The sequence below is a fragment of the Mauremys mutica genome, chromosome 20 (assembly GCF_020497125.1).
Source record: "Mauremys mutica isolate MM-2020 ecotype Southern chromosome 20, ASM2049712v1, whole genome shotgun sequence".
Taxonomy (NCBI): Eukaryota; Metazoa; Chordata; order Testudines; family Geoemydidae; genus Mauremys; species Mauremys mutica.
The window spans coordinates 2,981,514-2,994,008 of NC_059091.1; the positions used below are offsets into that span (position 1 = coordinate 2,981,514).

The following is a 12,495-nucleotide window of genomic DNA, read 5'->3' on the forward strand; positions in this document are numbered from 1 at the left end:
CTAAATGAGACTCTGTGATTAAAGTAGGGTGAAAAATAACCTCCTTTGTCTCCAGTGTCCCTAATGTGCTTGGTGACACTGAAGATGGGCCCTGCGTCCGTGTCACCCCCGGTGTCACGGCTGAGGCATGCTGGCAGCGGGAGGTGGGTTGCCAGAAGAACTCTGCCAGGCTGCTGCGCTGGCTCCACTCCCGCTGGGGCGGGGGTGGATCAGGGGCTGCCAGTTACTGACAATTGTGGTGTGGTGGGCGCTCACCCGGCGTGCGTCAGCTCCCCTCCCTGACTGTGCCCATTGTTCCTCCGCCCACCCCAAACCTATAGCGTGCCCCCCTGGCCTGCCTGGCACTGCCTTGCCAGCTGCAGTGCCCAGGCCCTGGGAGGCCGTGCCGGCTGCTGCTGTGCCAGGGACAGACGCGGAGCAGAGCCTGGGGGTGACGTGCCAACGGTGTGAATGAAGCGCAGGTGGGAAGCCAGGCCCTGGGAGGAGAGGAGATGCTGGCAAGGGGGGGTGGGGGAGAGGGGGACATGGGCTACCAGCTCGGGGGTCTGAGTTCTAATCCTGACGCTGCCTTGCGGTGCCCGTGGCCACCCTCGGTGTCTCTCTCCCCGTGCCAAAGGGGCAGACGGTTATTTCCCAGCGTGGGGGGTCCAGTTCCTCTCTCTGCCGTGATGGGGCCGGGCCCTCCGAGGTGTTCAGGGGATTGCGATTCCCTGGAGGAGCCGAGAGAGACAAGGCGGGCGAGGGAACCTCTGCTTCGACCAAGGTCCCCTGGGAGAGGGACAAGCATTGGCACCCAGCGGTTCTCCAGGGGGTGAGAGCTGGCACCTCCCTCAGCCTCTCTCTGCTCGCCTGGGGCTGGAGCTCCCACCGCAGCCAGGTCCTGCTTACCCCCCGACGCCAGGGCACCGGTGCCCCAGCCAGAGCTCCGGGGGCAGGGGGCCAGACTGACGGCTCCGTGTCTGGGCCCTCCCTGGGGCAGAGACCCGGCAGGGGGCAGACTGACGGGCCCTGGGCTGGGGCATTGCAAGCTCCCTGGGGCAGAGACCCGGCAGGGGGGCAGGGGGCAGACTGACGGCTCCGTGTCTGGGCACGACCTGGGGCAGAGACCCGGCAGGGGGCAGACTGACGGGCCCTGGGCTGGGGCATTGCAAGCTCCCTGGGGCAGAGACCCGGCAGGGGGGCAGGGGGCAGACTGACAGGCCTTGGGCTGGGGCATTGCAAGCTCCCTGGGGCAGAGACCCGCGGCCGCGCAGCGCCTGGCACACAGGGCCCTGCCCGCGGGCTTAGCCGACCAGTGCCCGGCCCGGTCCTGGGGGGCGCGCAGGGGGGTGGGCCCCGGGGGCTCGGCCCCGCAGCCCCAGCTTCGCCCCAAACCCAACCTCAGCTGGGCCGGCTCTGATTGGCTGCCAGCCCCAGCCAATGGGCGGCCGGCGCAGCTACTCCTGAATGAAGTGTGTTGTGGCTGCGGAGTGACTCCGGGAGCGGCGGGTGCCCGACCCGGATCGCAGCGGCGGGGACACGGGAGCTGCGCGGCCGCCGCGGATCCGCCAGCCGGGGGCCCGGCCCGAGCATGTCCTAGCGCGCCCGGCACGATGCGGAGCAGCCCGCGCCCGGGACCTTTCCTCTGCCTCCTGCTGCTGCTCTGCCGCCCGGAGCTCGCCGCCGCCCAGGCGGGTAAGTCAGGGCAGAGCGAGCCCGAGCCGGAGCCCGTGGAGCGCCCGGCGGCGTATGAACGGGGGCTGCACCCTTGGGTGTCACTGAACCGGCCCCCCGCCCCCGCTCCCGCCGAGACTTGAACCTGGGTTGTTTGCACCGGCTGGGCGCGCAGGGCGGAGGCAGGTGGATCGTAAAGCCGCAGGGCCGGGGGGGGCTGGAGCTCTCCCCCTTGGTAAACGGAGGTTCCTTAGCTCACTGCCCCCGAGCGCCGGGCAGAGGCCAGGGGCTGGAGGGTGCAGCCGAGTGGGTCAGGGAGCCCCGGGGCTGGTGACCAGCCGGCTCCGGCCCCCCGGAGTCACTAGCCGCCTTGGCACAGTTCTAGCCAGCGGCGGGTGCAAAATCAGCCTCTGCCCTGGCGAATTTCTTGGGGCTCAAAGGGATTGAGGTGCCTAATCCCATGGGAGTTAGGTGCGTAAATCACCGTGTGGCGCAGGGCCGGGTTCGGACTCTCCCCCCTTCTGCCTGTTTTCGGCTTTGGAAGAGAATTGGTGGCCTTTGGCTTGGGACGCCTCCTCGGGAGTTTCCAGTGAATTGATCTGTTTGAAGTGTGGCAGGGCAGCGGGTGTGTCTGGGGGCAAGCCAAGGCCCCGGTCCGACGGTCGCGTCCCCGTGGGCAGGGCCCTGTCTCAGGATCAGGGCCCAGAGGATCCCCCCACACACACACACTCCCCCTTGGCGGCCAAGGCTACAGCACCCAGGGTTGAGCAGGAGGAGTTGACGGGAGATCGGCCCGGGCAGGGGAGCGGCTGCTGCGGGGTTTCCTGCCTCCCAGTGTCGAGTGGGAATGTGCCGGGCGGGCGGCGGGAAAGCAGATGCCCGAGGACAAGGCCGCGCGGGAGGCCAAGTGCAGGACTCTGGTATCTTGCTTTACAAGTTCTCGGTCGCTCTGCGGGGCCTCGTCTCCTGAGCACACTTGACTAACAGGCTTTGGCAAGTTAAGGAACTTGGAATTGCTGGTTCAACGGCCGGCGTTTCCTGGAGCCGGGCCAGGCCCTCTGCGCCCTGGGCACCTGTTGTGTTTGTTTGTTGGGTGTGGGGCGGGAAAGCCACCTCGCTTTGTCCACTGGGCACTTTCAGAGCAGTCCTGGGGCTGGCCTAGGCTGAGCCTGGTGAAATCAGGGACAGAACCAGCGGAGCCGTGACCGGGTCTCGGGCGCAGGAAAACGGGGGTTTCTTCCCAGCGGTGCCGAAAGCTGCTTGGAGTGCGAGGCCAGAAGGAACCGTTCGTGCCGTTCAGCCGCCAAGCTCCCAGCGCTTTGCAACCTTTAATGTGGTGAGACGCACACCAGGTCCCCGTCCTGCCAAACTACTGGGTAGCACCAGCCATGATGTGTCACCCACACACCCCGTGCTGAACCCAATGACTTCAAGCATTTCCGTCCTCATGAGGCTAAACTATTGTACGGCTCAGCCAGAAACCAGGAGAAAACCCCGGGCCACCAGTGCCTGAAACCCTGCTATGGACGGGGATTGACTGGGTGGGCAAATCACTCCCCCGGTCTCCGTGCCTCAGTTTCCCCACATGGTGGGGAAGAAGCACCGATTCCTCTCTTGCAGGGCTGATTAGTTCATGTTTAAATGGCTCCAGATCCTCAGCTGGAGACACTAGGACGAAATATTTGTAGGATTATTTGAATTGTTCTCATCCGCCCTGCCTGCTAATGACCCCGCGGGGTGCTGGCTTGGGCTCTGTCCTGGCTGCTTGGAAGCAGTTTTGGGGGGAACATTAGCAGCACCTGCAGTTGGTTCCCTGGTTATCAAGGATGGAGGGAAAAGAAGCAGGTAACTCAGGAATCCCTGCCCTGTGCCATGCAGGCGGAAGTCAGGGCACTTGCTCCAAATGCTCCCTGTTTAAACTGCCGGCCTGGTTCTGCTCCCGCCTCGCCCGGAGCCGCTTTACCGAGCTCCTGTCCATGGACGCCGAGGCGGCAGGCGCCCCAGCCCCGCTCCGCGCCCACAGCGGATTTGCATGCCCAGCGTTGGCTGGATTGCTCTGAACTGAATCACTTCTGCAGAAGCTCCCGGGACCGGTTTTTAGTGCTCGCTGATCGCACAGGTCGCGGCGCAATCCGGGGGGGGGGGGGGCTTGTGCAGTGCAAAGCGACCTGAAAACAACAGCGCAACCAAGGGATGTTATTGCAGGGGCTGGTCCACTCAGGCATCGCCGGGGTGGGGTGGGGTGGGGTGGGGGTGGGTAGGGCACCCTTCATGATGTAACCCCAGAGAGCTGGCTCGGTTTTCCTGCGAGCATGTGGCTGAGTCATCAGACAGCCAAGGTGTTTGCAATCAAAGTTACTGGTTTCCACTGCCTGCTCTGGGTGGGGCACGGGGCCTAGGACGCCTGGGTTCTACTCCCAGGGCTGGCTCTCGCTGTATGATTTTAGGCAAGTCACTGCCGCTCTCTGCCTCAGTTTACCCCATGCATAAGCAGGGGCTAGTGCGTCAGTGGAAGGACCTGTGAGGCAGTGTTCTCCGGGAGGGGATCTGAGATTGTAATGGGGAACATTGCCTGTGCGAACCATCAGGGGCTGGGACCCAGGAGTCCCAGAGAAACTCTGGAAGACGAGGCGGCTTTTTACAAGGGATTCTCCTGAGCACTCAGGGACAAGGGTCAAGGTTATTTGTGTTTTCTGGATTTGCAGAGACCTTTGCTCTTGTTTTGTAACTGATCTGCTGTAGGTGCATTCCCGGGCCATCCTTCGGGCTGGGTTTTTCTTAGCTCCTTGGGGAGTCCGGCCTTCCTTCCCTGTGGCGTGGTGCGACTCGTGCGTGTCTGTCACCCCCAAGTGTGAGCGCCGCTTGTGACAAGACGAGCGTGAGAATCCGATTCCTCAGCAGTTGTGACAAACTGAGGCTGCTGCTTCCTGGCCCTTGGGCTGGGCTGGTTTGTCGTGTCCCGCTAGGACAGGACCTGATCTCTACTCACTGGGGCAGGGAGGCCGGGCTGCCCTGTGGGGGGACGGGACTGGATGCTTCAATAGACCTTTTCCATCTCGAACACGAGCGCTCAACCCTCTTAACTTCCTCCCCGGCCGCTGTGCCAGGGAACCAGCCCAAGGCCCTGGCTTTCCCTGCGGCCCCAAGTTCCTCCCTCCGACGCGCCTTCCCCACTGCCCCATCCTTGCCGAGATGCTGGATCCTGACGCCAGGAGGCCGAGAGGCACCAGCTCCTCGCCAGCGTCACTCTCCTCCCAGCTCTGAGGGGTTGGGAGGGCACAAAGGCACCTGTGCTCCCAGGCTCAGCTGCCTGCTCTAATTTTAGGCCTTGCAGCCTTGACCGTGTCCCTTTAAAGCCGCCGTTGGCGCTCGGCTCCTGCCATGTGCTCTCGCAGCCGCTGGCTTCATTTTGGGGCTGAGCCGGGAGCTGGCGGAGCAGCGGTTCCCTAGCGCCACGTCCCATGGGAGCTGCTCCAAGCACATCGCGGATGGAAGGTGGCACGACCCAGCTGGAAGTGGAGAGGAAGGACGGTCCATGGTTAAAGTGCCAGGCCAGGACTCTGGAGACTTGGAACATGGAACGGGTCAGACCAAGGGTCCATCCAGCCCAGTGTCCTGGGTGCCGACAGCGGCCAGTGCCAGGGGCCCCAGAGGGGATGAACAGAACAGGGAATCATCCAGTGACCCATCCCCTGTCGCCCATTCCCAGCTTCTGGCAAACAGGCCAGGGACCCCGTCCCTGCCCAGCCTGGCTAGTAGCCATCGATGGACCTGTCCTCCATGAACTTATCTAGGTCTTTTTTTAACCCTGTTATAGTCTTGGCCTTCACAACATCCTCTGGCGAGGAGTTCCACAGGTTGACTGCGTGTTGTGTGAAGAACTTCCTTTTGTTTGTCTTAAACCTGCTGCCTTTTAATTTCATTTGGTGGCCCCTAGTTCTGGTGTTACGAGAAGGAGTAAAGAACACGTCCTTATTTACTCTCTCCACACCAGGCAGGATTTTATAGCCCTCTGTCATATCTCCCCATAGTCGGCACTTTTCCAAGCTGAACTGTCCCGGTCTCACGAATCTCTCCTCACACGGCAGCCGGTCCAAACCCCGCCCTTTTCTGAACCTTGTCCAATTCCAATATAACTTTTCTGAGATGGGGCCACTACATCTGCACCCAGTATTCAAGGGGAGGGCGTCCCGTGGATTTATATAGAGGCAACGCGATATTTTCTGTCGTCTTATCCATCCCTTTCCTAATGATTCCCAACATTCTGTTCGCTTTTCTGACTGCAGCTGCCCATTGAGTGGATGATTTCAGAGAACTGTCCACAGTGACTCCAAGGTCTCGTTCTTGATGGAAACAGCTCATTTAGACCCAGCATTGTATACGTAGAGTTGGGATGATGTTTTCCCAGGTGCATCACTTTGTATTTATCTACACTGAATTTCATCTGCCATTTTGTTGCCCAATCACCCAGTTCTGTGAGATCCCTTTGTAGCTCTTCGCCGTCTGCCTGGGACTTGACTATCTTGAGTAGTTTTGTATCATCTGCAAATGTGGCCACCTCCCTGTTTACCCCTTTTTCCAGCTCAATTAGGAATATGTTAAATAGGGCTGGTCCCAGTACAGACCCTGGGGACACCACTATTCACCTCTTCTCCAGTCTGAAAACTGACCAGTTATTCCTACCCTTTGTTTCCTGGCTTTTAACCAGTTACCGACCCATGAGAGAACCTTCCCTCTTATCCCATGGCAGCTCACTTGGCTTAGGAGCCTCTGGTGAGGGACCTTGTCAAAGGCTTTCTGAAAATCTAAGTAACTATATCCACTGGATCCCCTTGTCCACATGCTTTTGACCCCCTCGGAGAATTCTAGTAGATTGGTGAGGCGTGATTTCCCATGTTGACCCAGCGGGCTTGGTCTCCGTATGGACCCGGGACCTGTCCCTCCAGCTCTCTGCCCAGTGTCTGTCCAGGGCCCAGCACCATGGGGCCTCCGGGTGCTCTGACTGTCCGGGCGGTGTCTATGCAGTTACAGAGCAGCAGCCCCGGCTGATCGCATGGGGGGTGGATCTGCTGCAGGGCAGGGTCGTTCTCTGTAGCACCGTGAGGTTAATACTTTTCAAGCTCTGCCATTAACCGTCCCAAGCTGTCGGTCTCCTGGTACCTGGCAAGTTCCCTGGCTTCCTTATGCCACCTTGAGCTCCGTAGTGGGTCCTGTATGACTCAACCCCTCCAGCCTCCCCTTTCGGCTTAGAGGCAGAGTCCAAAAGCTCTCCAGGAGGGAAGTGAACGCCCAGCCGTTGTTTCGAAGCCCAGCAAGGAAAACAGCAAGACAGGTGCCCAGAGAGGTGACTAATCCCAGGGCAAACACCCTGGGTGCATGTGGGTTCTCTTCCCCCAGATCCTCTCCAGGCTGATGTCAAAGGTGGCCAGGACCCAGCCTAGCTCTGTTCTGTAAATGTCCCATATGCACCGGGAAATGATTTCTAATTTGTTATGGGTGTTAAGGTCGTGCCTAGGGGATCCAGCTGAGATTGGTGCCCCACCGTGCCGGGCGCTGCCAGACCCACAGCGTGAGATGGTCCCTGCCTCAAGGAGCTTCCAGTCGGCATAGGCAAGGCAGGCAGGAGACAGTTTCACACATAGGGAAACTGAGGCAGGAGAGTGGTGGTGATGAGCCCAGGGACGCAGGAGGCGGGAGATGGGGTGGGGGCCCCGTTCTGTGGGCCAGGGGCAGACCCCCGGTCAGGTGCCGCAGGGGATTTGTCCAATCAGGATCAAGCCAGGATCTCGGCTGTGTTCAGTGTGTTGGGCAGCGGTCTGCCAGCGCGGTGGGTGTGGCGGGCTGTGCGGGTGTCCGGGCCAAGCTCCCTCCCTCCCTCCCTCTCTCTCTTCCATGCCTTTATCTGGGTTTCGTTCAGCTTCTGCGGCTCCTGTGTGCGGCTCAGAGCCCAGGCAGGGAGCCCCCCCCATCCCCTCCCGCCGAGCACCCAGGCTTTATCTGGGGCCAGGACATGGTGTTTTCTCTCTGTAGCTCTTTTGTTCCTGGCTGGTAGCTGCTGCGACAAGCAAGAGTTTTCTCAAAAGCCCCTAATGGGCCGGAGCCTGGGAATGAAAAGCCAGCCCCACGCCCAGGCGGGGTGAGCGGATAAAGGCGCCCCATTGTGTCGCCATGGCAGCCGTGGGACTGGAGGGGGCACAGGGTCGGGACCCCCTGCCTGGCTGCTTGGGGCTGTCGGCAACTCAGCCCCCACCCTGGGGCAGCACGACTGCTAGCTGGGGCCCCAGGACTCCTGGGTTCTATTCCTGGCTCTGGGAGGGGAGTGGGATCTAGTCGTTAGAATTCGGGGGGGGAGGGGGGCTGGGAACCAGGACTCCTGGGTTCTCTTTCCACCTCTGCTACTGCCTTTCTGCCAGTCATGTCCCCCTGCTCTGCCTCAGTTTCCCCTCTCAGTGAAAGTCTTTGTTGGCTGCCCCCTCCCTCCCCCGGCTTCCTCCTGATCCCCCCCTCCACTCATCAGAGGGGGCTCTGGTGGGGGCAGCAGCGGGAGCTGCCTGCCTGGCACCGGGGCATCTGTACAATGTGGTGGTGAAAATGCCAGGGGCCCACAGCCCCATCCCTTGGCTACAGCCGGGGGGTGGGGGGTCATGGTGGGCCTTGTTCCAAGGAGCCCACTGCCCCCGTCAGACACAACTCCCCACGCCAGGATATTTCACCCGCGAGGCCGTTTACTTCCTAGTACCCAGCCTCACTTCATCCCTCCGCTCGCCCCGTCGCTCCCCGCGAGCCCCCTGCACCCCAGCTGGTGTGGGGCTCTCTGGGCACCAGCGTGGAATGCCGCAGACAGCGGCTGTGTTCCCGAGCAGCTCGCTGATAACACACGGCAGCCCGGGCGCTCCCACCCATCACCCGCCACCCCAGGCACGTTGACAAGGCTTCTCTGCTCCCGCTGCTGGCTGGCTTCGAGGGCCCGTCTGCAGACACAGCTCCGTCAGCGGGAGAGCGGGGGCGGGGGGGTCAGCCAGAGCCGCCGACACCTGCGGGGTCCACCCCCCACTGGAGTTTGGAACAAAGTCCCCGCCCCAGAACTCCTGCCGGCAGAGGACGGGCCAGGCTGGATTGGAACCCAGGTCCGCCCGGCCCGGCCCCAGGCTCGATGCTGGGCAGCGCCAGGCCAGGGCAATTCAGAACGTGCGACGACCCGAATGCTCCTGGTTTCGGGGCCGGGGGGATGGAATCAAAGGGGACGTGGCCGGAGCTCAGTGACTCGCAACGAGACGTTAAGTCCCTGCCACGTTGATTGTCACGTGTGTCCTGTAGGGCCTGGTGCTGCCCAGACAACAGGCGTCAGTCCCCATCCCCTGCGCCGGGGGGACCTTGGGGGTCGCTGCCCTCGGCTGCAGGCCCATTGGGTGCAAGGGGAGCCCTGGCTCAGGCCCCGGCTGCAGGCCCCACCCTGCATGAACCCATCTGCATGTCAGTCGAAGGCATCAGCCCTGCCTGGGCTGCCATCCTCCGCTCCCCACTGGGAACCCTCCCCGGGCCAGTCGCATGCCTGTGTCCTGCCCCAGGTCCCTCGCCTGCTCTCTTCGCCCCGCCCGCTTCCATCCCCAGCGCCAGCCACAAGGGAGGCACCGCGGAAGGGCCCCGGGTGCCCCCGCAGGCTTCCCATCCCGGAGTGCCCTGCGTGGAGCTGCGCTGCCCGGCCCGCAAGCAGGGACGGGGGACACTTTGCTTCCATTGACCCTCCCGCCCAGCTTTAATCCCCCCTCAGCCAGTCGGGGCCCAGGACGCCCCAGGGATGCGTTCAGGGGACACTGATGAGTTAAAAATAACTCCTCTGTCCTGCCCTGGGCCCTCCTGGTTTCTTGTCCTGCTGAGACTTGAGCAGGGAGGTTGGTGCTTTTCCCCGTGGGCAGTTGTCCAGCGGCTGGAGAGAAAGGGGCTTGGGGACTCGGACACCTGGCTCCTTTCCGCAGCTCTGGGAGGGGAGCGGGACCTGGGGGTTAGAGCAGAGGGGCTGAGAGTCAGGACGCCTGGGTTCTTTTCCTGGCTCTGGGACGAGGGTGGCGGGGTTGGGGCTCTTCAGGCAATGGGAGTTATTTGTCCCCGGCCACGGGCGAATCAGGACTCCTGGGTTCTATGGGTAGCTCTGCCGCTGACCTGACTGCCCCCCCCCCGCGCCTCAGTTTCCCCCTCAGCCTAGTGGGGATGGCGACGGTCAGTAGGCTCAGGGCTGGAAGTTTCCGGGGTGTTCAGCCCCGGCAGGAAAAGCAGCGGGAGCCGCCGGGCGCTCGGGGATGCCCAGACGCATGCGCCTGCCGAGGGTTTGGGGGCTCGGAGGGGGAGGGGGGTTACTCCCCCCATTGCGGGGCTGACGACTCTGCCTGGGAAGGCAGCTCAAGGAGCCCCCGGGGCTGCGCCTGGCTGGGTAGTGAGGGAGACTCCGTCCCTTTGTGTGTCCAGTTAATGATTTAAAAGCCCCTCTGTTCCCAGGTCTCTGGGGCTCAGCCAAACTCCCTGGACCCTGATCTCTCCGCCACAGGCCGGAGCCAGTTAGCCTGAAAACAGCTGCCAGAGCCCCCGATCAGGCTGTACCGGGCACCCGGCCTGGCAGGAGCATCTGAACCCTCGTCCAGTGGATGTTGGGTGGGTTTTCTCCACATCATCGAATCACAAACATTGACCTCAGTTCTCAGTCTCTGCTCTCAGAAGGCAAAGGCTGAAATAGTGTGGAGGGAAGGGTAGGGCTGCAGGTCGGGAGTGAGCAGAGCTGGGGGGAGCCCAGGGCTGGAGTCATAGGGGCTGCGGGTCGGGAGTGAGGGGCACCGGCAGAGCTGGGGAATGGGGGAGCCCAGGGCTGGGCTAGCAGAGGGCTGCGGGTCGGGAGTGAGGGGCACCGGCAGAGCTGGGGAAGGGGGGAGCCCAGGGCTGGGCTGGCAGGGGCTGCGGGTCGGGAGTGAGGGGCACCGGCAGAGCTGGGGAATGGGGGAGCCCAGGGCCGGGCTAGCAGGGGCTGCGGGTCGGGAGTGAGGGGCACCGGCAGAGCTGGGGGGAGCCCAGGGCTGGGGAAGCTACTTTCCAGGGCCTAGTCACACACTGCGGTTCTGTGGATCGCTGGGGCCAGGCCGGCCGGGCTCGGCTCACTCAGCTGCTGGGGGGGGGGGGGGGGATGAGTGATGGGGCCTCAGCATCTTTTATCCTTGGGCCGTTTGGGGCTGGTGGGGAGACGGTCCCGGCTGCTTGGAGCAGTTTAAAGTGGAGACTGGGAGTGGTGGGGGTGGGGGGGGCAGTTGTGGATTCCAGGGAACGGATCAAGTGAGGCCAAGCAGTGAATCTGCAGCAGAACTGGGGACAGAACCCAGGAGTCCTGGCTCTCAGCTTCCCTGCTCTGACCATTAGACCCCACTGCCCTCCCAGAGCTGGGGACAGAACCCAGGAGTCCTGGCTCTCAGCTTCCCTGCTCTGACCATTAGACCCCACTGCCCTCCCAGAGCTGGGGACAGAACCCAGGAGTCCTGGCTCCCCGCCCCCACCAGGCCATTTCTGTGTGATGGGGAGGGAGCATTTCTGGCATTCCCTGAATGGCCCTGGGGTGGGAGGGGTCCGGATCCCTCCATTCACTCTGTATCATGGGGGGTGGGGCGACACTGTGTGCCCCCTTGCCTGCCCCCTCGGGGTGCTGTGGGGCTGGGAGCGAGGCGTGGCCTAGCCCAGGGTTGGGGGGTGCCAGGGGGTTGCTCTCCAAGGAAAGCCGGGGGGGGGACAGGGGTTTGATGGACCTGACGGGGGCTGGTAACGGCCCCTCCTCACCCCACGGCCTGGCCGGGGAGCTGCAGCCTGTGCTGACACAGGAGACCCCTGCAGTGGGGGGCAGTGGGGGGCACTGAACCTGCCTGTCCCCGGGGGGGGTCTCTGTCTGGGGCTGGCAGCTCCCCGCGGGCTCCCCAGCTCCGGCTCGTCGCCGGGGCTCCCTCCCCCTGCCCCATGGGCCAGGCCCCGCGGGCCCCAGCCTGGAACGCAGCTGGGAGGCTTTTTTTAAACTCCCACCAGAATAGCTCCTGCGGCCGCGCCCAGCTGCCCGGGTGGGGGGTTGCGGCTGCCTGTCAGTCACCACGGCCCATCCCCCGCTCCCATTGGGGGGTGGGACACCCCCCCCAGCCCCCATCTCCGAGCTGGGGCCACCAGAACCGAGTTCAAGGCGCTTCCTTCCCCTGGGCCCCTCTGTGGGGGGTGGGGGGTGTTTGTCTGGTGCCCCCCCGGCCCGGTGACTGGGGGGGGCTTTTCGGGGAGACAGAACAGCCTGGAGGGGAATCCGGGGAGCCCCTCAGGGCAGCAGAGCACAAAGGGTTAAAACACCAGCCATGGGGGGGGGTAGCTGGGGCTCTCGCCCTTCCTGACCCATCTGCCCCTGCCCCATTCCCCCCCTGCCCAGCCAGCCAGTCCCTGCCCTGGGGCTGATGGGAGCCAGCGCCCCCCGGAGGGGACAGGCCCCTGCCCCATTCCCCCCCCCGCCAGCCAGCCAGGCCCCGCCCTGGGGCCGGGTGGGAGCCGGCGCCCCCTAGAGGGGACAGGCCCCTGCCCCATTCCCCCCCCCCCAGCCAGCCAGGCCCTGCCCTGGGGCCGGGCGGGAGCCGGCGCCCCCTAGAGGGGACAGGCCCCTGCCCCATTCCCCAAGCTGCTCACGCCTGTGCCAAGCTCCTTGTTCTCTGCGGCAGGGGGCATATGGGGGGCCAAGGGGGGGGGCTGTGCTGAGCCGCAGGCATCACAGAGGAATCTGCCCCACCCCTGTCTCCCCCAGCCCCCTGGGGGGTCCCGGTCTATCCACCTCCTCTGGTGCCAAAC

At 63.5% G+C, this 12,495-nt stretch overlaps 1 protein-coding gene across 3 annotated transcripts in view; it reads left to right on the top strand.

The window, feature by feature from the left end:
* Nucleotides 1-426: 426 nt before the first annotated feature.
* ERBB3 (erb-b2 receptor tyrosine kinase 3) overlaps nucleotides 427-12,495 on the top strand; it is a 39,294-nt gene continuing 27,225 nt past the window's right edge. The window contains exon 1 of one of the 3 annotated variants that reach the window (XM_044995420.1): nucleotides 427-461. Coding sequence is in view for 1 of the 3 variants with exons in the window: in XM_044995419.1 (XP_044851354.1) it covers nucleotides 1,593-1,674 (82 nt within the window). In the remaining 2 variants the exon portion in view is untranslated. Of the gene's footprint in view, nucleotides 462-1,490; nucleotides 1,675-2,971; nucleotides 2,990-12,495 lie in introns of those variants that run through there. The other 2 variants (XM_044995419.1, XM_044995421.1) reach the window with 2 other exon arrangements.